Genomic DNA, 26,890 nt, shown 5'->3' with positions numbered 1-26,890 from the left:
TCTGGGCTGCATATTCAGAAGACGCGTTATTTTTTGTTACTCCTCTAACCTTACGGGTGCTTTTTAGCATTTGCTTAGCTATCCTTTTCTGGAAAACATCTGAATCCTTTTTTTTATAACCAAACCCAGCTGCCGCGCAAGTCTGTGTGTGTGTGTGCGTGTGTGTGCGTGTGTATTCGTTTGCATCAGGAAGAGGGAGAGAGTGTGAGAGTGTCTGTTCACTTTACTCTCCAGAAAGGAAAGAGAGAAAAAAGTCTAGACGTCTTTTTCGTCTCCAAACTTTTTTTTTTTTGTAGGATTGAACGCCGAGACGTGCGTTTCATTCTGCGAGATGACATCCATGGATTCATATTATAGCCCATCTGCACCGCAAGGTAGGGATCACCAAGCGAATCCGTTCACGACATTCCAGGCGAGTGACACCAAATACAGCCCCGCTTTCTTGACCAACAAAGGTCAGACGTACGGGGAAAAATCTCGGAGCACGTTCCAGCAAGAATGCCAGTCATTGGATGCCACTGCTGAGGAAGGCACCTTTAACAAATACCACCTCTTCATGCAAAGGTCCTCCTGCAAAACTCCCCCAGACAGCAGCAAACTCCAACAGGGAAGTGGACACAGCGGAGGGCTCATCGCTTGTTATGGTGAGTTTACAATAAAGTATTTGTGAAATATTCTTAGTAGTATGCGGCGAGAAGCAACTCAAGATGTCTTCCACTCTCTCGTATTATTCAGAAGTAGAGCAATAAAACAGTTCTAGATTCTAGAAAGCGCTCTGTTCTACAGGAATGACATGAATGCTTTCCTGACTCTGTGAAGACAATCTGCAAAGCCCTTGAGCAAAATGCTACAATTAGACACAGAACTGAGATCTAGCTCCCCTTATGCGGTTAATCAGAGTAAAGTCTCTGTAATATTTACAAAGCAAATGCAATGGACTTCACAACTTACTGCCAATATAACTGGCCCCGCTATCACAGTAACACAATTAGGAGGCATAACTTCCCCGATTATTACATTTTACCTTTGAAGGCTGAATTAAATTATATTTAATGCGATAATCTGAAGTACAATCCTTAATTTATTTGATCTGCATCGGACAATTAAATTAACACATTTTCGGAAGAAAAAATAACAACTCATTTATATTGTTTCACATGTTGTCGGGCAGCACATAATTTTTTTCAAATATCATTAGCCTGTTATTGTTATTGATATTTTACTTCAGCGGGGCTTTCATAGATCCGAGCCTGCAATCACTTGGTCTATAAAAGGCAAGGTTAGGGGAACATGTCGCACAACTGTACACACACAGGAAATGAAGTGATGGGCTTTTCTTTTGGAATTATATGCTATTATAACTGAAGACACTGCCGTGAGAGTCGAGCATTCACAAAGACTGATTAAAAAAACGTTATAAAAGGTTAATTACAGAAATGTCAAAATGGGATACCGAGAGACTGCACTGAAAATGTAGCTATAGTAATTAAAAACACTTCTTGAAGCAACAGTGTAAACTTAGAATATGGGCACAAACAGGTTGTAGCCTACATAGTTTTTTTTTTTTTTTTTTCAGTAACCTACCTTAAATTTACATTTCTGTTTCAAGAATAAACTCTATTGAGTCATCCCTAGGCTATAGCTATTCATTTATCACACAACATTAAAAATAAATAAATAAATAAATTCAACTCAATTCGAAAGCATTGAGGGAAATAAGGAACATTCCTTCTTTTGACATCAATCTTCACTATTTAAGCAAAAATATAGTCAAAAATATATTTTAAAATATATTTTTATCATACAAATTATAGAGAAATCCAAAAAGACGAAATGGAAAAACAAGAATTTTACTATTTCCCGATATGAAAACTAAAGGGTTTGTTGGTAACGCAGAATGACATTGAATAATGCTTCAAGGTGTTTATAAAAGTTTGTTGCGTTTGTGTTAATGCACATTTAACAAATCACGTCGTTTAAACGGACACTATTTGTTTGAGAGTTTCCCTGTATATTAAGAACACAATTCTGTGTAAATGTGGTGTGCGGCCATATATTAGCCAACCATGCTTCTCTGGAATTATAGCTAATTATGGAATTATATAGAACTAAAACAGGTTTATATGCAAGACGCCTTTCAGGTGTTACAGCACTTTTAGCAGTTTACCGCAATGCATCTTTACCATATAAACTTGTTTAAATAAAATAGCCTGAAACAATATAGCCTAGGCCTATGGGACATTAGCATTGTAGCCTATATATATATATATATATATATATATATATATATATATATATATATATAAATCACCCTGTATCTCAATTTGATATGGCATATGAAGCCTGTGGTAGGCTACAGGGTTGGTATAAAAACCGATATCGTCTCCTGTGGAAGCCGCTCGATTCACGCAAACAACAACAAAATACTGAACATCGCCGAGATGACATGAAATGAAAAGAAAGTCGTACACATGTTTTTAACAAGTGCAAACAGCGAACCTATCAAAAATCAACAAAATCACCAGCAATACTGTAAAAACGACAGTGACAGTAGCACAACGAGAGATTTGAGAATTAAGAAATTAACGGAGATCGGATTAACTTTTAACGACCAAACACAGCGCGTCATCCGGTTAATAAGAGACAGCGTTCGTGAACGAGCTGCATAATAAACGGGTGACGCAACAAGATGTTGACATATGTTAGGCTACATTAAATAGTCTAATGTTCTGTTGTGCAGATGTTATCAAATATACGTCGAGTTTCCCATGCGAATCTAAATTTATCTGACGAAAACAACGGCCACCATAGCCATAGAAGAAATTTAGTGCAAAGTAGCCTAAAATACCTGACCACTGAGATATACAAATTTTAAATTAGTCAGCAGTACCGTATTAATTTATTTTCATGCTGTTTTTTGTTTACTGAAAAAAAAATATACATCAATTAAAATAAATGAACAAATACAAACCCTCTATCGTAATAAAACACTCGTTTATGCTAAATAATATGTGACGTCTTTCTATTCAACGCAGTTTATAGCTTATGCATCCCAAATCAGAATTATAAAAGAAAAGCCTCATTGGGGAGTGTTGAAATACCTGGAACATGTATATAATGACAATATCCAGATCTTTTTTCATTTGTCAACAACTAGTAAACGGGTCTAATGCCTAATGCGTGCCTTTCGTTACATCCTGACGTTTTTCTATCCATTGTCTCAGTTCAAAGCGATAACATATTTTAAAATAACAGATGAATGAATGGATTCTTGCAACATCCTGGGCAACTGCCTTAACTCATATTTATATATATAATATATATTTTTTAAGTTAGTGAAGAGAATTATTCTTGGTCACAATTGTAACTGGTGGGAACCTTCAATGTATTGTTGTAATGTAAATTATACAGTATATATGCATTTTAATTTGTTTCATTTAATGTAGCAATACTTTGAAATCTGCAATTTAATAATGAAAAAAATCAGTCAATCAGTCGCCTGTTCAAAAATGGGACTCTGTGTTTTCCCACTGGTCACAGTTTACACCGTTTGACCGCTTACATGTTTACTTGACCTGTGAGCATGATTTATATGAGCCAGAGTAATCATATTAATAAATCAATAACAGACTCTTTATAAAACATTATATGTATGGTAGTTGAACCTGTATTATGACATGTTTTACTTGCTTCCTTTAATGGAGCTTCGACTCATCTTTCATGTTTTGCTTGTCCATTGCCCTGGTCATGTGTCCATTTGTAACACTCATGTAAAAATCTTCACATGACATCAAAACAGTCTGCACATTTATTCATTTATTATTAACAACTCTGTGTAAAATACATGGACAAATCTTAGACCCTTTAAATTTCAAACTAAATTTCAGTCATAATTGTAACCAGTGGGAATAAATGTTACATTGAAAACACATTCCATTTGATTTATTCATAAGGAGATTGAGTTTATGATTGCTGGTCTGAATTTATTATAGGCTACTAATACATTTGCAGTGGACATAATATGTATCTGTTTGACATAGTAACAAATATAACTTTATAGATCCATAATTCATTACTTAGACTTGCATTTAATTTACAAAAGCTTGTTCATAATTCATTCTGAAAAAATGAATTATGAACAAGCTTCAAACAAGCATCAAAAAGTGCAAAATGTTCTGCCAAAGGAATTTGTAAGCCAAAAATGAATTTTGTTGAGGCATATTTTGTGCATTGTGATTTTAAGTTTTTAAACTTTTAAATGGGACTGCAATTTGAATCACCACCATATTTCCCCATGGGCATGAAAAATTTAGGTTGAAGAGGGCATGTGGTCTTTTAAAAAAGCTTTTGACTAATTCCTTTTGTGGTCTGTGTCAATAACAAAAGAAGAATGACACTCTGAATGGGGAGCCCTTGATTACCTCTCCAGTGAAACCCCAATTTGACCACAGCACTGAATTAAGTGCTCCATTAGCTAAAATAGTTCTTATACAGAAGATTAATTTGGGTCAGATGAACATTGACATGGTCTCGATTTATTTTTCATTCAGAGAAAGCTCAAAACCAAAAGAAGTCCATGAAATGTCAAAAGATGACGACTTTGTAAAACTTAGTTAAAAAATGCCTTGGACAAATATTTAGATTTGACTTGCCTTTTGTAAATAACATCAAGGGCGCATGCGCTTTACCCATGCACTTACAGTCCGAAGGCCTGTTTTAGATGAAGTCATTATGAACAACGTATTGAAGGCATTCAATCCTTTTGGATACACAACATGTACCAACAGGCTAGACACTGTTCATCAGCTAGAATATTTAGTAACCTCTTTGAGTTTACATTTAATAAGAAATCATTGTAAGTTATACATGTGGCTGTAGTCTAAAGTTAATAGTTCCATATATAGTTTGCAAACTATATATCTATGGTTTAAAGTTTACATAACAGTGGATTTACTGACATCAACTCATGCCTATGATAGCTTAATCAAAAAATAAGAGGTAGTCTTGTGAAACAGACTGCTCGTGACTTTTTTTTTGTTTGTCGTTTGTATTATGTATTTCGGTAGTTGCATAAATCTCAAATACTTAAGCTTGCTCATAGTTTGTATCTACTTGCTGAGAGCAACTACAAGACACATAGCAAGTGGGGGATAGCAATATTTATAGTCTTTGATTTAATCAGATTTTGGGAGTAATCCAAAAACTACAAAGCAAATAAGACAAAACGTGTTGTTTTATCAGGACCACAAGTACATTATGGATTTTATGGACATTGTGGAAAATTATCATCATCTTAATCACTATGGTTGTGCCTGTTATAAAGTTAAAAGTCTGAATTAACTTTTAATAATTATGACTTTACAGTTGTAGAGCTGTAATTTGGTGGATATTTTTCCTTAAAGCAAACGCTCTCAATTAATCTAGCTAACTATGTTTTCATGAGCATATGGCCAGTAAGATGAGTAACTACATGAAAGGAAGTAGTTCAGTTCTGCATTTCTATAATGAGCTTTGACTTATAGGTGATAACGGAGCAAGAACATTTTCTTGTTTCAAAGCTAATGAAATACTTCAGGTTGTGTTAAAAAAACGTGAGTGATTAAAAGTGCTCTGTAAATGATCAGAATTACTTTGAGCCCTGACCTTTGTTATACACATAAATAAAAGTGGGGAAAAAAGATAAAAAGCTGTGAAATATGAGATATGTTGAAGATATGTTGATATATTTAGATATGTAAAAAAAAAAAATAACTTTAGTAATTTAGTTATAACTTACACAAGAATGTAAAAAAAAGTAGTATTACAAGGATGCAAATCTAATGATAAAATAACTACATGAATAATCACTATTAAATCAATTTCATTTTTAAATTTCACTCACATAATATTTTTTTAGTTTTTTTTGGAACAACACTTTTGAACAAAGCTACACAAACATATCCAGCATTAAGTCTAATTATTGTACCTGATTATATTGAAATATGGAAGCATCAGTGGTGTGGTGGTGACTGCAGAGGTGGGTATGCTGTGAATTTGTCAGTGCGCATGAGCCAGACGGCACCACTGGGAAGCAGGTTCAAAACAAGTTAAGCTCTATCAACACCATTTGTGGCATAATGTTGATTAGCACATAAATTAAGTTTGACTCAAAGCAAAAATCAAGGTTACAGTGAGGCACTTACAATGGAAGTGAACTGGGCCAATTTTTGGAGGGTTTAAAAAGGCAGAAATGTGAAGATTATAATTTTATAAAAGCACATATATTAATTCTTCTGTTAAAACTCATGTATTTTTTGAGCTGTAAAATTTTTTACATTTTCATTTTTAGTCATTCTAGGCTTTGTTTACATTACATTGTCATGGCAATGAAATCATACAATTGGCTATAACTTTAAACAAAAAAGGTTAGTATGTGATTTTATCACACTCAAATCATGTTAACACGCATATTGTTTACGCCTTGTGACTATATGTTTGAAAAAGTATTTTAATGTTCACAAATTCGCCCCATTCGTTTTTTTTGTTTTAAAGAAAATGAGGGGAAATTCACAATAAAATCAATATTATGCCACAAATGCTGTCGAATGAGCTTAACTTGTATTGAACCCGGAATATTCCTTCAAAGGTGCTGCAGCGTTTTTTTTTTTTTTCATATATAGGTATGCAAAAATGTTCTTACTCCTTGAAAGATATTAATGAAATAAGTGTCATTAGATTTCCCAAAATATGTCCGCGGACCCTGGACATTGACGCTTTCGACTGGTCAATAATTTTGCCTATTCTCATAGTATTGTAGTTGCAGCAAATTATTGAGACATAATGCATTTTTATGACATGTTGTTCATAACAGTTGTCAGTTGAGGGAACTGTTTTACTACTGTTGTTTTTAACAACCATTTCTGCTCTCAATAAAGCTAATTTTGGTCTCTTTGGAGTTCTGGGTTTTGAAAAGAGGGGGCGTGGCTAATCCAACAGCTCAGTGTCCTGGAAGTAGAACGGCTTTCATTCAGAAAGGAGTCATATTTGAATCCTGAAACTAATCCACCATAAATTTAGAAATCACCCTTGTCGTGCAGCTTCAAAAAGTTACAAATAAGAACAACCACTTCAATCATTCATAAACTATCATTGGACCGTGAAGTCACAGAGGTACTCTACAACCTGAGGAAAAGGCATATTGCTGTAGTCTGTTGATCTAAGGAGCGGTGACAAGGTCTTGGGATCATTTTACCAGTTAGCTCAAAATTTGGCTTTACTATTAACATTAGTCTCAGTCTCCTAAAAGCGGCAGGTCGTCAGTATGCTTTAAAGACGAGGGGTCCATAATCAAATCCAAGTAGAATCCCTCTAATGGGTCCTCAACTATGAGCGATGGAGCAGAGATGAAAGCTAATTCTTTAAGCAAATCTATGTAGATTTGTTGCATAAATTCTCCACCATTCAGTGGCACATACTGTATTTAAAATGTGAACAGGAGGAAATTAATTTATACATATGCATTACATCCTCTCTTCTTTTAGCAAAATAAAATATTATAAAGATGGTAAGACAGGAGTTTTCAGAAACTTTTTATGCCATGTTAGCTTTTGGTGATTTATTTTAACCTTTATCTTGAATTATACTTGTGATTAAAGACAATGATCCATTTTTTTTCTTTTTCTTTTTCTTTTTTTTTTTTTTGCAGCATTCCATAAAGCTCGTTAAATACAGCACTACTTCAATGTGGTTTCTAATGCCATCCAGGAGATTTCGGATTTTACTAAGGGTTTTGCAAATGCAATGTCAGCTGCTAAACAAAACTGAACAAGGAATAGAACAAGGGGAGATTTTGCAACATATAGAAAGAGGGTTTGATTTAATAACGCCTGCGTCAGACATGATCTCTGTGTTTAGAAAACAGTGATATGTATTTGCATAAGAATATTTCAAAAGAAAAGCCACAGCCGAAAGTACTTTACCCACTATATTTTATCCAAAACCACCAAATCCGATCTCTCCACAATCATAATCATGGGAAAGAAAAGTTGTGTTTGTAAAACCAGCAAACATTTTTGCATATATAGACTGACACCATCTGCTTCCTGTTTGAGAGTGCTTGTGGATTCAAACTGCTATCGACAAACATGGGTTTGAGCAACCTTATCTTAACTGTGATTTATCGTGATAGAAGGTTTAAGGAAATGCTGTGTTTTCTTGCCCAGCATGTGCTCTTTGCTGCAGCCTGCTGGGATAAATCGTCCTTCAGGGCTAGCGGTGTGTTTGGACTTCTCTGCGGATACCTATCAGATTCTCACTACTGGGCTTTTTTTTCAGCCCGCACCAGCTGAGACACAAATATCCCTCTGAAACAGCTGCTGTTTTTTGAGTTGTTTTGCATAGAATCAAATACTTTACTCTAAAGGCTAAATCTAACGCAAGAATGTGAGGTGACCCCTAAAACATAAAATGGGAAAATGAGAAGAGAGACCTTTTTGGTTTGGTCAGGTTATGCTCAGAATTGTGTCCCAATAAGCAGAGCTGCTGTTGGCACATCTGCCTTCACGTATGCGATTTGCTCTGGTTTTGCAAATGGCTGCGACTGCAGACGTTTACTAATGAGGCCCACTCTTTACTAATATCTCATTGTGTCACGATCACAATCACCAATATAAAAAAATCTTTAACCACTTCCATATGCCGCCAACCAGAGCCTGTCTTCATATCACTTCAATCTTGAGCAAATGTTGCCGTGTCCGTCTGTAAGAGCCTGAAATAATTAGATAGTGGAAGGGAAGTTCAGACTGTTGGCCTGGCTTTAGAGCACTAAGCTATCTATTACAATTCAATACATATTTTAAGGAGAGAAAACAATCCTAATTACAGATAGAAATAAAAGCTTAGATGAGCAAACAGTCTTCCCACATTTCCTTTATCCTTTGCCTTCAGTCACAATAAAGACTTACTACACATGCATATTTCATATTTCACATCATATTTGTGTGCTTTACTTTTTACACATTTTGGGGGCTTTGGCATATTTAACCATTAACCCTTCACACAGACCCCAGGTAGCCTAATTTATAGTGTTTCTTTTATTGTCTGGTGCTGACCCTCACAATCAGATTCCATAAAAAGCATAGGGTATGCCCTGCCGCTTTACAGCTAGTTAAATTACACTTTGATGTGTTCCCCGTTTTCAGCTGGTACTAAATGACTGCCCCTTGTAAAGATGTAACCCATGCTAACTCACAGGGTCGAGCACTAACATCCTACAAAGTCCGGAACCACTGGCGTCTCCTACCGCAGGCAAAGCAGCTTTTTAGAGCAAGTTGGTCTGGAACCACTGTGTTAACCATTCATGCATATTTTATGAAAATATATAGTGGTGCCCTTTCCTGACGATTTATAGGATATATCAAATGGCAACCCATTTGAAGATATTTGACTCTGGAGTCAGAGGTAAAAGTAGATGTTGTAAAATAGGTTTACAAGCCCCATTCTTGCTATGCATACAGGTGTGAATCCACTCAGGTTAAAAAGCCAATTAGTCCTTCGCCTGAACCTCACCATCTCATAACCCACAGCTGAACTACTTTTCCTGTCCTTTCACCGTCCAAAGTGACAAAATTCCTTGAATTGGCATGCCACCGCTGTTATAATACTTTATAGCCACTTTTCTACAGTTGGGCCAAATGTTTACTGTTGCCGTTCTGTACCGATCATGCCATTCTGTACCGATCCAAACTGGTTGATATGGTTATGACTTTTTCCATTGAGACTGCTAAATCAGGATTAGAATAGACTGACTGGGCAAGTGATCAGTTGTGGTTTTCCAAGTCAGTAAAGGTGTTCCTCCAGAACAGTTCAAACTTCTCTGCCCTGAGTACGGTTAGCTTACCGTGCTGAGAAATCTAAGCCAGGAGTGATTTGCAATCATATTGCTCCGAACTGTGTTGAAGTGGAAATGCTACTGCCATTACTCAACATGCTCAGCACTGTTCAGCACTGCACAATTACTAGCACTCCACCGTTTATCGATACAGAATAAACACTACAGGCAAACTTCGTAAAGGTAATGCACAGAAATACTGAGGCACTGACATATCGTTATTGCAGGCAGAAACAAAAAGTCACTTTGGGCAATATTCTAAGCATTTTACTTTAATGCAAGTTATCCAACAAATGCTGCTAAAATAATGTTCTCATTTGCATTCATTGCAAAAGAAAGAGATTATGTCTGGTCTGTGGTATAAGCTTTTCCTATAAGCCATAAACAAGCTCATGAGTCTCCAGTGTGTCTAATACAGGGTTAAATAGCAGGACCATGTTCAGCTTTGCCCTTTTGTTGCAATCTTCAACCACAACCCCTTCAGAGCTCATGTCCAAAACTTTTCCACTCTGACAGAAACGGTTTGCTGTGAGATTTCTTTAAAAAGCAGGTCATGTTACTCATCCATATGGAGAAGCAACAGGGGCAGCCAACTCTCTGTTCACCTTGAGCAACAGAGAGACCGGGTTGAACCCTTGCTGGACTACAAGACTGTCACAATACCCCAGGTCTGCCAAAAAGTCATCAGTGACACAGGGTATAAACAAGAGCCTTTGATTGGTTGGCCTTGATTTCAAACAGGCTGTCAGCTTTTCCATGTGGGGGCAAGAGGCATCTGAAGGTACAAGCTGAAAATATTTATGTTTGAGTAAATATGCTGCTCCTACTTGCTTAACACGATGTGTCAGTCCTGGGCAAGAGGCAATGTGGGAGCCATTAGACCCCCAGGCCTGGCTCCATGTCTGTCATGTCTGAGCCCACAGTGCCTGAACAAGCAGGGGGACAACCAAAAGGGTGGAAGGATATATAACCTGCAGTTCAGTCAGGATAAAGAGCATTCTCTAAGGTATACATATTGAAAAAAGCAAAAAACTGCTATTTTTACTAACTTGAAGTCAGGAGCCTCATTTAAAGGAAAGTGTATTTCAATTCATGACAAAGAAATGCTGTCTCAGATTTGCAGAGTATGAAATGTCATAATATTTTTTTCCCAGAGGGCAAGTAAATTTTTAGAATAATTGACAGCAAATAATTTTCACAAAGTCACATTCAAAGCCACATTAGTCGCTTTCCTGAAGATCAGAGTTAACATTTATGGATATTAGTCAGGGTAGATGCCATATTTAATTTTTCATATTTGAAAACGAGGCTTTGAGGAATAGACATACAATCTCTGTTCAATGGGTTCCACTATCAAAATATTCAAGATTGTCAAGTCAAGTCAATTTTATTTGTATAGTGCTAAGGTCATTGGCAGCTGGAAGAGAAGTACTTGGAGGAGGTAAAGACCGGTTGTGCTAACTTGTCCTTCCATGTAGCCCACGTTACCCAACATGGCTCTGTGAGATGGCCAACAGTGCTGAGAAAAGCATGTGTGCCAATAGCTTTTTACACATTAGCTTTTCAGTTCAAACTCGAGAAGGCTTTAATCAAAGGCCACATGAGAAAATGAACACATCTCAGCACTGCATTACTTAAAATAACTTTGTGTCTCTGTGTGCAGTGCTAAAGTAAGACATACTGCTCAGGGTCGCCTCTGGATCACATAATTAGGAATGTCCCCAAAGCAACTCTAATCCAGCTTTACACCCAATTCCTCCAAGAGTCCAAGTAGATAGATGAAAAAAGCTAAAAGTCTGCCAAAACACCTATTAATTTTGGAAAACATTATGATTTCATTGAGCATTCAGTTCCTTGTAGAATAGCTTCCACTGAGCACAGACAGGTAATGAACTGAGAGTGCAGGAGGAATGACCTAATGTACTGAAACCTTCCAATTCATTTTCAGAGTAAATTTATGACCGGCACACTGACTGGGGTTTCACAGCTGAGCTGCTGTGTGTTTCCAGTGGCTTGACGCAGAAAATTACCCCTCTAGAGTCTTGTGTAGTTGCTGGCCTAGTGCAGCCTCATTATAAGCCAATCTCCATTTTGCACCCTTGCCACAAACCGTGTGTGTGTTAGTCTTCAGATCGTGACTATGCACAGAGGCGGGAAACCTGTAATTTTCTATCAGTCTGCAATTACGGCTGCTATGTCTGTTTCACATGAGCAGCTGATTTATGAGAGGAGACTGGGCTGCCATTACTGTTGTGAAGCCACAGGCCTTAGAGACTCTCTCGTTCCTCACACTAGGGATGTTAAAAGCACCGTTACTTTGGTACCAAGTCGATAGTAAAATAAAAAAGATGACACGATACCAGTGGTTCTGCAGTACTGGTTGTACCAACTCAATTCGATAGCCGCTGCAGTGAAACCTGCTTACTTGCAAATTTAAATGTTATGCAAAGAAAAATACGCAAGTTGATTGGCTACCCAAGTACGTCAAAAAAGTTTTAAATAAGTTTACACCATTTGAGCCGATTTGCTTGACATATCACATGTGAGCAAGCTAATTGGCTAACAGATAACAAGTTCAAAGAACCCATCAGCTTGCACCATTTAGAGTTTCATTCCTGAACTTAGTCATTAAATTCCTGAAGGAAAACACTACATGTTACCCTTGAGGAAAATTTCTTTATACTCAGTCACTTAGAAAATGGCTAGAAAATGTGTAATGAACTGCACATTTTCCCTCCCCTAAGTGTTACTATACAATAAATTCCATAATGGAAGAGATTTTCTTTCTTGTAATTATAAACTTTATCAAAAAACTTGAAGTAGCTATCATATAATTTGTAAAAGCTATTATTAATTTAACATTAACACATTTTAGGTAATGCTCAAAAGATCAGTAGTTTGTGTTAATTGACAGTGGGTTGAGAGGTGTAGTCGTCAAAGCATAAGTCTTAAGATTTCTGGTTTGACCCTCACAAAAAGCAAATCAGAAGTTCATCATTGTGCCCTTCTGTAGATAAACTTGGATTGTTTATAAGTCACTTTTTCAATTAATCTACAGACTCTCTCTACACAATGGTGATAGGAGAAGAGGTACTAACAACTGTTAAGTTTAAGCTCATAGTGATGCACTGAGCTTTTATATACACTCACCTAGAATTTCATTAGGAAAACCTGTACACCTACTTCATGCAATTATCTAATCAGCAGTAGTTCAATGCTTAAATCATGCAGATACATGTCAGTAAATGTTCACATCAACCATTAGTATGGGGAAAACATTTGATCTCAGTGATTTTGACTGTGGCATGATTGTAGGAGCCAGACGGGCTGGTTCGTGTATTTTTTTATCTGCTGATCTCATGGGATTTTCATGCACATCAGTCTCTATAATTTACTCTGAATGGTGCCAAAAACAAAATACATCCAGTTAGTGGCAGTTCTGTGGATGAAAATGCCTTGCTGATGAGAGAAGTCAATGGAGAATGGCCAGACTGATTCAAGCGGACAAAAAGGCTACGGTACAATTGTAGTGAGCAGAATAACATCCCAGAATGCACATCACGTCGAACTTTGAGACAGATGGGTTACAACAGCAGAAGACCATGCCAGGCACTTTATTAGTACCATAGTGTTCCTAATAAGGTGCTCAGTGTGTGTGTGTGTGTGTGTATATATATATATATATACACACACACACACACACACACACACACACACACACACACACACACACACACACTCACCTAAAGGATTATTAGGAACACCATACTAATACTGTGTTTGACCCCCTTTCGCCTTCAGAACTGCCTTAATTCTATGTGGCAGTGATTCAACAAGTTGCTGAAAGCATTCATTAGAAATGTTGGCCCATATTGATAGGATAGCATCTTGCAGTTGATGGAGATTTGTGGGATGCACATCCAGGGCACGAAGCTCCCCTTCCACCACATCCCAAAGATGCTCTATTGGGTTGAGATCTGGTGACTGTGGGGGCCATTTTAGTACAGTGAACTCATTGTCATGTTCAAGAAACCAATTTGAAATTATTCGAGCTTTGTGACATGGTGCATTATCCTGCTGGAAGTATCCATCAGAGGATGGGTACATGGTGGCCATAAAGGGATGGACATGGTCAGAAACAATGCTCAGGTAGGCCGTGGCATTTAAACGATGCCCAATTGGCACTAAGGAGCCTAAAGTGTGCCAAGAAAACATCCCCCACACCATTACACCACCACCACCACCACCAGCCTGCACAGTGGTAACAAGGCATGATGGATCCATGTTCTCATTCTGTTTACGCCAAATTCTGACTCTACCATCTGAATGTCTCAACAGAAATCGAGACTCATCAGACCAGGCAACATATTTCCAGTCTTCAACTGTCCAATTTTGGTGAGCTCTTGCAAATTGTAGCCTCTTTTTCCTATTTGTAGTGGAGATGAGTGGTACCCGGTGGGGTCTTCTGCTGTTGTAGCCCATCCGCCTCAAGGTTGTGCGTGTTGTGGCTTCACAAATGCTTTGCTGCATACCTCGGTTGTAACGAGTGGTTATTTCAGGCAAAGTTGCTCTTCTATCAGCTTGAATCAGTCGGCCCATTCTCCTCTGACCTCTAGCATCAACAAGGCATTTTCAGCCCACAGGACTGCCGCATACTGGATGTTTTTCCCTTTTCACACCATTCTTTGTAAACCCTAGAAATGGTTGTGCGTGAAAATCCCAGTAACTGAGCAGATTGTGAAATACTCAGACCGGCCCGTCTGGCACCAACAACCATGCCACGCTCAAAATTGCTTAAATCATCTTTCTTTCCCATTCTGACATTCAGTTTGGAGTTCAGGAGATTATCTTGACCAGGACCACACCCCTAAATGCATTGAAGCAACTGCCATGTGATTGGTTGATTAGATAATTGCATTAATGAGAAATTGAACAGGTGTTCCTAATAATCCTTTAGGTGAGTGTATATATATATATATATATTAGGGCTGTCAATCGATTAAAATCTGTAATTGAATAAATTACACTGTGTCCCAGTTAATTCATCACAATTAATTGCATAAACAAATATTTGCTGAGAAAGCCCCTCATATAACAATAATTCAATATATAATGATGAAATAATTATACATGGTTATCGTTAAATATTGAAAATATTTATTTACATATAAAATACAAAATATTCAGATAATTAAAATGCATTACATTCTTATGGCAGAAGAGTTGATGAGTTAATCATTGATAAGACAATACAAAAAGCGGCTTTAGAATACAATGTATTGTTTACTACCATATTATTCAACATAAGCCAATCATTGGCATACAGTTCACAGCAATCCATTTCAAAAGGGAATTTTTCAATCAGTTTAAGATTTATTATGAGGGCTTGTTTAAGGACCCGTCAATTTACACCTGCGTCAGCCGTGCTTGTGTAGCGTCCAGGGTGCGTTGCGTCATAAACATAAAATTTTTAGGTCACTGTGTCAAGTTAAATATAGTTTAATACTTATCTTGAGATCCCCTAGTTTTGAACGCAAGAACTTAACGCATGTTTGAAGGGTTGTTTTGTTCACTATATAAACTGCACGTTGCCATACAGCTGAAGTTTCACTTACTGCTCTCTGGAGTAAACAGGTGGCACTACAAGCTTGCATTTCTCAGGAATCTTCCATATTACAGTTTGGGGGCATTATGATTCATTGTGTGAAATAATCGCAATTCGAAGTGCGCACGCACACATTCAGAAAGTATTCAAACATTCAGTATTCATTCCTATGTTGCAGCCTTATGCTAAAATACTTTAAATAATTTTTTTCACATCAATCTACACTCCACACCCCACAATGACGAAGCAAAAACCAGATTTTTGTTAACTTTGCAAATAATATATATATATTTGCAAAGTTATCATATATATGAAATATCACATTGACAAGTATTCAAACACTTAACTCATTACTTTGTTGAAGCACCTTTGGCAGAGATTACAAGTCAAGTAAATTTTATTTGTATAGCGCCTTTCACAATCGTTTCAAGGCAGCTTTACAGAAAATCATGCAATAACAGAAAATTAAACCATAACATCTATAAAAGTCTTAGAGTAATCATTGTGTAGTTCAATTAAATACTATTGTGTGCATAAAAATAAGGTATTAAATAATAATTGTATTTATAACCCCAGTGAGCAAGCTGAAGGTGACTGTGGCAAGGAACACGAAACTCCATAAGATTTTGGTTAATGGGGAAAAATAACCTTGAGAGAAACCAGGCTCACTGTGGGGGCCAGTTCCCCTCTGGCTAACATCATGAATATAATGCCAATATTACTTATGTGCAGAGCAAGACATTGTTTAAAATTATTAAACTAAGTGTTAAGGGCCAGTGTTTAAACAAATATTTTGTAAGAACTTTAAGATTAATGACTTATGTCTTTGAAGTTCATCCTGGATTAACTGCAGAAGTTCATATAGATGCAATTGTCCTTGTTAGTTGACTGATGAAGGCTTTTGTTGGCAAGTTATTGGTAGTCCATGTATTCCATTTCAAGAGTGTATTCCATCATTAGACCAAAGTGATGCAGGCCAAGATCAGTGAGGTTTCAGTGAGGTCCATCCTAAATCCAAGGTTCAGGCAATGGCATATGAAGTATCTCATGTCTTATGTTTGGAGTTGGCATTAGTTCATCCTCGGAGGTCCATCATAATAGACTGAAGTGATGTCTGGCTGTCACCGGCTGCATTACAGCCTCAAGTCTTTTTGGGTATGAAGCGACAAACTTTGTACACCTGGATTTGGGGATTGTCTGCTATTCTTCTCTGCAGATCCTCTCAAGCTCTGTCAGCTTGGATAGGGACCATCGGTACACAGCCATTTTCAGGTCTCTCCAGAGATGTTCGACTGAGTTCAAGTCAGGGCTTTGGCTGGGCCACTCAAGGACATTCACAGAGTAGTTCCTGAGCCACTCTTGCATTGTCTTGTTTGTGTGTTTAGGGTCATTGTCCTGTTGAAAGGTGAACCTTCAGCCCAGTCGGAGGCCCTGAAGGCTCTGGACCAGGTTTTCATTAAGGATATCTCTGTATTTTGCTGTGTTCAGCTTTCCTTCAACCCTGACCAGTTCCCCAGGCCCTGCCGCTCAAAAACACCCCACAGCATGATGCTACCACCACCATACTTCACCGTTGGGATGGTATTGGGCAGGTGATGAGCGGTGCCTGGTTTCCTCTAGACATGACGCTTGCAATTGAGGCCAAACAGTTCAATCTTCATTTCATCAACCCAGAGAATTTTGTTTATCACAATCTGAGAGTACTTCAGGTGATGTTTTATGTCTCTTGCACTGAGAAGAGGCTTCCGTCTGGCCACTGCTGTAAAGCCCAGATCGGTGGAGTGTTGCAATGTTGGTTGTCCTTCTGCAAGTTTCTCTCATCTCCACACATGATCTTTGGATCTCAACCAGAGTAACCATCGGATACTTGGTCTCCTCTCTTACCAAAGCCCTTCTTGCCCTATTGCTCAGTTTGTGCAGGTGGCTAGCTATAGGAAGATTCCTGGTTGTTCCAAACTTCTGTCATATAAGAATTATGGAGGCACTGTGCTCTTGGGAACCTTCAGTGCAGCCAAAAAAAATTTGTAGCCCTCCCCAGATCTGTGCCTTGACACAATCCTGTATCTGAGCTCTGCAGGCAGTTCATCTGACCTCATGGCTTGGTTTTTATCCTGATATGCATTTCCAGCTATGAGACCTTATATAAACAGGTATGTTTCTTTCCAAATCAAGTCCAATCAATTTAATTTGCCAGAGGTTGACTCCAATCAAAGTGTGAAACATCTCAAATATGATCCAGAGAAATCGGATTTCAAGTGTCATAGCAAAGGGTCTGACTACTTATTTCAATGTGATATTTCAGTTTTTTCTTTTGAATAAATTTGCAAAGTTATAAAAAATCTGGTTTTTGGTTTGTCATTATGTGGTATAAGAGATGTTTTCATATTTTGTTATGTTGCAGCCTTATGCTTTCTGAAAGCACTATATAAAGTACATGTGTTTTGCTAAAAAAAAATTAGGCATAGTCCTTGAAATTTCGAGAGCATTGTTTCTCTTATATCACTTCTGTATTAAACTGATGCAAATACTCCCTCACCTTTTCTGTTTAAAGGTAAAGACAGCACAGGGCTGACAGATTCTGAATTGACCCCAAACAGTGATCCCACAGGAATGGATGGCAGCTACCTCAGCGTAAAGGAGTCAGGAGTGAAGAGCCCCCAGGAGCTGCCAAATTCAGAACTGGCCTCTCCACTGGATAAGGGTGAAGGAGAGAGCAACAAGGGCAAGAAACGGCGCAACCGTACCACCTTCACAAGCTATCAGCTAGAGGAGCTGGAGAAAGTTTTCCAGAAAACACACTACCCTGATGTGTATGCCCGAGAACAACTCGCACTGAGGACTGACCTGACAGAAGCTCGAGTCCAGGTGAGTGAGCCCCCTTAAATTCCACATATCCATTACCGAGTTCTACCCCATGTTTTGAATGACCTTTAAATGAGGCTAGATCCACACCAAAGTCTTTACTAATTTTAATCCTGCTTAGTTTTGAGAAATGAGGGATGGGATTCATTTTAAATGAATAAGCAACACAACATTTAAAAGTTTGTAAAAGAACAATGACACAAGATGTGAAAGATTACTCAGTGCAAAGATTATTAAATGTAAATGGACAGACCAAGCTGGCTGTCACGAGAGAGAGAGAGCATAAAGGGAAAGGAGGTTTCAGAATAGACATCTGCTTTTATATACAGCCTCTACCTAAACCTCTGAGCTTAGCTGCATTACACTGAGCCTGGGTCTGGAAAACCAGAACCTCTCTTTGACCCCACCCCCATCCTTACATTTGCATATAATCCTTCCAACACTACTGCAGCATTCCTGCACTGACAGACAGACTGGGAGATCCCTTTACCCAATCCCAAATGCAGGCTTTACTTAGAAGCCTCGGATTTACACTGTTTGTCTTTCATTAATGTCCCAATCAGGAAAGAATGTGTCCCTATCTGCTCTCAAGGGTAGGTGAGAGAACCTGGCCTGAAGCTCCTTCATGTGGTGAGGTTTGCTTACAGCCTCTTTCACTGTAAAGGGCTCAGTTACTCTGGAAAAAAACTAGGCCCACACAAAATCTACTTTTTGATTGAGATTTTTTTGTTCTCATTTTTTTAAGCTGATTTTGGCAGAAAATCTGTCAAATTTTTTGCTAATATTGCACAAACAATATAGATCATATGATAAATAAAATTTTCAGTTCCCCTAACCTAGAGTTTGGTACAGCAGCATGAAAAAAATGTATTACCTAGTTGGTGAAATGTTAGCTATTTATCCAGCAACTTATCTTGCTTGTTAGCTGTCTTGTGCTACACAGGTTAATGGGTGAAATGGTTTACACACGTATCAACAAAAATGTTTGATGAAGGGTTTTTGGAAATCACCAACGATAATGATGAGATTAATCAGGTTTATCCACAACATAACATTAATATTACAACTTTCATTTGCACAGACAATGAGGTTACTTCTAACTTCAAAAGTATTGAATAATTCAGTATATTTATTATATGGTATTATTTCAGGACCTTGGGTTTTCACATGCTGTAATTTGTTGATACATGTTAAATACATGTACAGTATGAATTAATAAATTACACATTTATCAGAATGTTTGAAAAAAATATATATTTTACTAACTAAAATGACATAAAAGGACTAAAACAAATAAATATGAAAATGTATTATATTTTAAGGACATTTTCATCAGATTTTAACATCTGAATATTCAGGACACATCTGGTCAAAGGTTAAGAGGTTAAAATTAGGGATGCACCGATACCACTTTTTTGGAAAACGAGTACGAGTACTTGCATTTCAGTACTCGCCGATACCGATACAGAGTACTTAATAAAAAAAACATGATTTAAATTTACAGGTAACAGCTTTAGTCATATAATTTAACAAAAAAACAAGGGACTAGTTTGGAATTAAGAACATTTATTTAAAATGAAAAGCATGTTGTATGCAACATATTACAGAATAAATAATTATAAAAATAAATTTAAACAGTGACAGTGCAACTCAAGTATTTTTTTCAGTTTGTTGTAAACTCTGCCGCTTTGGACAACACTGTGGTATCAGTCCCCGGTATCAGGGGGCCTTTTAACGAGTACGAGTACTTTAGAAAATGTGGTATCAAGGCCGATACCAGATACCGGTATCGGTATCGGTGCATCCCTAGTTAAAATGATTTAATTTGTATGGCTAATTATTTAATTTATCACTGTAAACAAATGTGTCAAGTAAATATCAGTACTTCAGTGATGATCTGGACATAAGGGCCACCCCAAAAACAAAAGCTTAAACCACAAAAGTATAAATAATAATAATTCAATCTTGAAGTTAGAGGGGGAACATTTTTGATTTTGAAGCAGAAGAGGTGAGCTCGAGTGACAGCAGTGGCAGGCCACCAATCCTCAAAGCTACTCTTGACTTCAAAGCTGCCCTTTCCCTTTTTCTGTCTGTTTTTTTCCCCCCAGTGTTTCTGTTCTCTATCCCCTGGTGCTGGAACATAAATAAAGCTTCATAATAAGCCTCTAAGCTGCTTTAGCTGTCAACGTCTTTACCAATTACTGTGGTACTTGCATGCATGGACAACATACACATTTTTCCTTCTCTACAAAAAGCTATTTTCTAAACAGATGCTGGCCAAAATTAATATACCAATGTCAGCAGAACCAATGAAGGGAAAGAAATGGAGAAAAGAAACACAGAGAGAGAGGGACAGAGAGAGAGAGTGTGAGTGTGTGTGGGGGGGGCATTGTGCAGACCACATATGACCAAATAATTCCACAATGGTCCCTCATTCTCTTTCTGTCAGTCAGGTTCAAAGGTGGGCTTTTTTTGGAAGCCTAAACCTAGACTTTTCATATCAGTTTGAGAGAGAGACGGGAGCAGCAAGGGAATCTTTCCACCTCTCGTCTACCGGGTTGGAGGGGCAGATATGGAAAGCCAGGGGCTTAGGCGTCAGGAAATTAAACATTAAGTGAAAACAAACTCCATTTTGAATCTTTCCTTTGAAATTCCCAACATCCCTACTTAGATTTTAGAAGGGGAAGACAGTCTAAGAAAAAGATAAAAATAAACAAATGAATAAAAATAGACAATAATACATGTGCTGGTATTAAAATTTAGTTTAGCATTTTATAGGTGCCCAAACAGTGTCATTAACTAGCATGATTTCAAAACATGATGGCCATGTAACCACTCAGGGTCGCAAGCAGAGAGCTACAAAAGTGATGCAGTCTCTGAAAAATCTGTGCAATTCAGAAAACAAATGTTCATTTTTCTCCAGGCAGTTAAGCTCTACAAACATATGATGTGGAGCCAAGGGACGCTGATGTCCACCACCATATTAAGTACAAGCAGAGCTGAGGTGCTATCAGGTTACACAGAGATAGGCTGACATCTCGCTGGCAATGGATGCAAAAACCACAAACTGATTGACCAAAGACCCATACCCAGATCCAAGTTCAAGCTCCGTGACGAATGCAGATTGCAAGACAAAAGAATGTCTGCATTTGAAAAAACATTTCCACTCCACAAATCAATAAACAGATAGCTCTAAACAGAGAGGAGCAGGGATTCAAAGAATGGAATTTTGGCAGCTCTTCAGACTGCAAGCCATGAGAAATCACTATGTATTATTTGTTCTCTAATTCCCAGGTCTCCAAATAACAACTGTCTATTCAGACAAACTGAATGCATATTTCTATAGCAAGGTAAACCAAAAAAGGAAAAAATGTCCAAAGGGTGCCAGATAAAATCCAGCACTATATGTATAATTGTTGGTGAGGTAAAATATCTTCACAATTCACCTTCTCCCTTTCTAAAAGCTGATCAGCAATCTCCTTAAGTCTGCATTACATTTGCCGATTTTTTCCAGCAATTTTCAGGTGTAAGATTAATTTACATAATCGCTAGTCAGTAGGTGAGAGACCAAGCATTAGTGTCTGCCATTGGGTGGTCATGTCTCCCTGCTGAGTTAATGGTTCCATCACTTGGAAAATCACATCAAAACTTTTAGAAAAAATTGTTTTGTAGCCAGGGCGGGCTCTTGTGTTCTCATCAAATGACCAATGAGCTTCCACATTTACTTAAGAACATTTCTGTCCCCGATCGCACTCAGCCGCATACTAAAACAAATGCAGATTCTGGAGGAAGACACCAAGTGTATATGCATCTCAAGCTGTAGAGAATCTTGTTTCACCTTGGCAGAAAAACACTTCTGTGCTATGAGGAAGGCATAAAAATAAAGAGAAAGAAATTAGCCAATGTGAGAAATGGTTTGACATTTCAGTTTTTATTATTTTAATATTTCTTTGTGAACAAAAAGATGTGGCAAATTGCACTTTAGGTTTTTGCAGTAACACTTTACAATAAGGTTCTATTTGTTAACAACATTAGTTCAAATGAACTAACAATGAACAATACTTTTACAGCATTTATTCATCTTAGTTAAAGTTAATTTCAACATGTACTACTACATTTTCTAAATCAAAAGTTGTATTAGTTAATAATAGTTAATGCACTATAAAAACAAAAACATGAACTAACAATGAACAATTGTATTTTTATTAACTACCGATAACAAATATTAATAAATGCTGTGAAAAATATATTGTTAATGGTTTGTTCATAATACCTAATGCATTTACTAATGTTAACAAATGGAACCTTATTTTAGTGTTACTGTTTTTGCTTTGCCCAGTTTTTGTTTTGAATGTTTTTTGGATTAGACGTTAATTCTGAGGGTTTTAATGGAAAAGCAGCTGTAATGAACAAAGGTTTATTGATCATTTGACTTGATGTGTCATTATTAGCCTATATTGCATTATTATGCATAATACATCATGTTACAGTGAATAAACACCAAAATAAGAAACATCAAATCTTTTCCTTCATGGACAATCATTTTTCTTGGGGTTCTCCTACACCAAAATAACTAATGAAATAAGAACGAGGATCCATTACAGTCTGTATTTAAGCAAAGTAATTACTTATTTACTGAAAGCTACATATGGATATACACGTTCTACAACAAGCCTCGACGAGATAAATATACAATCGCACACATTCACAAGGTAAAGTTACTACATGAATCACAACCTAAATCCCTCTATTACAATTGTTCATGTTCACACAGTACTCTAGTTGTTATTTCGGTGAGCTTTACATGAGAGGGAATCAGAGAGAGAGAATCGGGTTGGAGTCATAATGTCTGTCTCCCATCCACCATTTTGTATCAGCCAGTATGGCATACCTTTGACTGAAGTGAGTGAGATCTCAGCAAAACAGTCTGCAAGTGTGACACCCTTGGCAAAATTTGAGTTATCTGGAGTCTCCTAGTGTGACACTGGCTTAATCCATCAAAGCAGGCGTGCATGTGGAGGAGTGACACTGTTCTCTGAGGCCTCTGGCCCTGGTGGGTTCTTGATTTCCCCTCCCTGCCTCCTGCTGCTGCTGATGGCTCTGATAGAAAAGAAACTCAGAAGAGGCCATCACAATCTGTCAACTCCCACAACATCAAACAACCAGGTCTCACTGAACTTTTCCAGGAAAAGATGCTGAAAAATAATATAGCTGAGGGGCTTCCTACATGAGCTCAAGACTTACAGCTATAATGACTGGACTGCATCTCTAGGCACCAGAAAATCTGCAACTGGACATCTGATCCCAAATGAGTCACAAAGTGATCACTGTCCAATGCGCCGTAAGGGGCAATAATGGGGAGTTTGACAAAGCGATCATATCACTTACTGTGGATAACGAATGTTTTATCACTGTCAATATATCTCCAACTAAGAAAACATTTCCTGTGCATGATGTAACACCATGAAAGGACAGTTACCATGAAGTCACTTAATCGCATTTCCACAAATGTGATATCCATATTATTAACGGTTGCTGTCTTGCTTACAGGTGTGGTTCCAAAATCGCAGAGCCAAGTGGCGGAAGAGGGAACGCTTTGGACAAATGCAGCAGGTCCGAACACATTTTTCCACCGCCTATGAACTGCCCCTTCTCACTCGACCTGAGAGCTACGCTCAGGTATAGTGATGTTTCGAGTATTAGCTTAAAAATTCAAGAAAATATTAGTAATGAACATTACTAATGCAGAATACTGAATGCTACTGACAAGCATTAGAGGTTTCAACAAAAAAAAAGTTTTGGAAGGTATAAGACCTTAAAACGCACTTTAAAAGTTACATTTCAGTCTGACTAAAACAATACCTTGTCTTTAAATTTGTCATGTAAACATTTTATATAGTCTGGTTTTTGCAAAGTTGTACTAACATACCTAGATAAAGCAATTGTACCTTAAGGTTCTAATATTGAAAGAAATGCATTCCAACTGACATGTACAGAGTACAGTGATTGTACCTTTGAGGGTACTGCCCAAGTGACAAGCTACTGGACCCCTAAAGGTACAAGTTTTGCTATTTTTTTTCTGAGAGTGACGGACCAGCAATTAGACCACAACTAACCTCAGTGTGCGCTTGCTCCGAAAGACAGAGGTAATGCACATAATGTGTATTACAGGCACTTCCTCGGCTGATGTTCATCCTTTAAAACATCAATAATCTTACAATTATTGTGTCATCTATATTTGGACAGGCAGATGAAGACTGTGGCTTGACAATGTAAAAACCTGCTGTAGCTAGAGTTTAAATGCACGTTGACGTACTTAATGTTGGGAACTGAGGAAGACACCTTTGCATCTCTACTCTCTGCCGAAGGCTCCCCCAGCCCCCAGAATCAGGTCAGACTAGGGCTGTGGCTGAGGGTGACACGCCCTCAGAGGAGAGCAAGAGAATCTCCTGGATTTATTATGAATATGTGGCCGGGTCGAAGGGCAGGAGTAGCTCTTTGGGGAGCAAGCCTGCAGCTGTGGAATGCAGCTTTGCTCACATCTGGGGCATCTCCCTGAGAGGGCTTTCATCTCCCTCCACAGCCCTCCCCTCAGACCCCCCCCCCCCCCAGTACAGCCCTATCAATTCACTCTGAGCTCCCTTCGCTCAGCAGAGGAGGTTACTCTGGAGAGGCAGGCAGGGTGTTGAAGGAGCGTACAGAGACAGGAATTCCTCCTCCGCACTAGGTAAAGCAGCTCCCACTCAGTACGGGACCAAATGAATGCCTCACAGCACTTGATAAATCTCTACATCGAGTACCACTGAGGATTCTGCAACTTTTCCAAAGCAATATTTCAAAGCAAGAGGAGTTGGACTTTAAAAATGCTCTCACGACTATATCTAAAATGAATGTTATTACCGGTACTGCTTAGATAGCAATACACATATACTTACCCATCCACACAATGCATGCATTATAACTTAACAATCTGTGTTTGTCTTTGCTACAGATTCAGAACCCTTCCTGGATAGGCAGCAGCAGTGCAGCATCCCCAGTGCCAGGCTGTGTCGTACCTTGTGACTCTGTCACTTCTTGCATGCCGCCGCATCCACACGCTGCAAGTGGAATGTCTGACTTTTTGGGAGTGCAGAGTCCTGGAGGTCACATGGGACAGACACACATGGGCAGCTTGTTTGGGAATCCAGGCATGAGCACTGGTATTAATGGGTATGAATTAAACATGGACCCTGACCGAAAGTCCTCAAGCATTGCAACGCTGCGAATGAAAGCTAAGGAACACAGCGCAGCCATCTCTTGGGCTACATGACTCCCCACAACATCAGGATATTAGCTCCCTTGACAAATAAACAGAGAAGAGAACATGAGCAAATGTGAACATCAGTTAACCACCAAGGCATGATACAAAGCATGACCTGGGGACAAGGTGTGTGTGGACTGAGAAATAATAAAGAAACTATGTGAAATTCATTTAAATTTGAGGTCAAGAGAGACAATCAGAAACGGGGGAAATTCAGAGATGCTCATAAAATTGAGAACATCTGGCTTTAAAACAAGAAAGACAAGAAAACAAACCTGACATTTAAATGCATACAAAATAATTTTAAAAATAAATGAAGAAACAAATAGAAACACAAAATATAAACCCTGCACTTATCTGCTGAACACTAGAGTCCAATTTGTAAACATGCAAATTTATCTCATCTATTACCAATCTGGATTTATTTTCATTCGCAGTATAAATCAAAACCTGTTGAATTCTTGTTCTGTCACATATTCCTTTTCCAAATATGCCATCTCTGCCAAGACAGTTTCAAGGGATGTAGTTTCTGACAGTGAAGAATTTTCCCAGGTTTATTTTTTTAAAAACCATATTGAATTGAACCATAAACGAATACAATTGATGAAGCAGGACAATGGTACATCTTCATTGCATCTTAAGGAGCATCTCATCACCCTCCCTAGGGACATTCTGAAAAAGTGACAACATGTCAATGCTTTTCAATTACTTGCATTTCAACACAAGTAAAGCTAATCCTTGCTATTAATGTAGGGATTGGGTCTTATCGACCAGATAAGATTGGGTCTTATCGACCAGAGCAACAGACTAATTTTCAGAGCCTGGAGTAGCTTTCCAAGTGCAGAATCATGAGTCTTCACATTCTCCCTTTGGCCTTTAAGAGGTTACTGAGAAGGTGAATTGACTAGTGTTCCGGTGTTCTGGGAAAGGACAATCCACACAGCTGTGCGCAGGGTAAATGCAAAACAAACATGCCTTGCACATGCTTCCCTTCAGCTGTCATGGCTCCTCTTTCAAAGTCCCATGCTGAAAAGGGTCTGGCCCTCTACCATAGCCAAACCATTGGACCTCAGTGACTCAGAGTCCATACACACCCGTGCTCTCAGGCAGTCTTTTTAATTAACACCAAGACATCTGTGGACAGGGATTCTGTGACAGAACTGATCAGCCTGTGCTTCGTGTTAGCCTATCTTTAACTATGAAGCCAGGAGGGGAGTTGATAAAGTCTAGGTTAACACAACCATAGTTCGAGTTA

The 26,890-nt window shown here is 38.1% G+C and overlaps 1 protein-coding gene across 1 annotated transcript; it reads left to right on the top strand.

Annotated features, from left to right (window-relative positions):
• On the top strand, nt 1-26,890 carry LOC127659569 (homeobox protein aristaless-like 4). Its single transcript, XM_052149443.1, has 4 exons — nt 1-644; nt 18,025-18,338; nt 23,886-24,014; nt 25,327-26,890. The coding sequence occupies exons 1-4, from the start codon at nt 332-334 to the stop codon at nt 25,642-25,644; spliced, it is 1,074 nt and encodes a 357-aa protein (XP_052005403.1). The 5' UTR covers nt 1-331; the 3' UTR covers nt 25,645-26,890.

Source organism: Xyrauchen texanus, chromosome 2 (assembly GCF_025860055.1).
Source record: "Xyrauchen texanus isolate HMW12.3.18 chromosome 2, RBS_HiC_50CHRs, whole genome shotgun sequence".
In the NCBI taxonomy this organism is placed as follows: domain Eukaryota; kingdom Metazoa; phylum Chordata; class Actinopteri; order Cypriniformes; family Catostomidae; genus Xyrauchen; species Xyrauchen texanus.
Note: the sequence above shows the minus strand (reverse complement) of the source record. Positions and strands in the feature narration are given on the sequence as shown.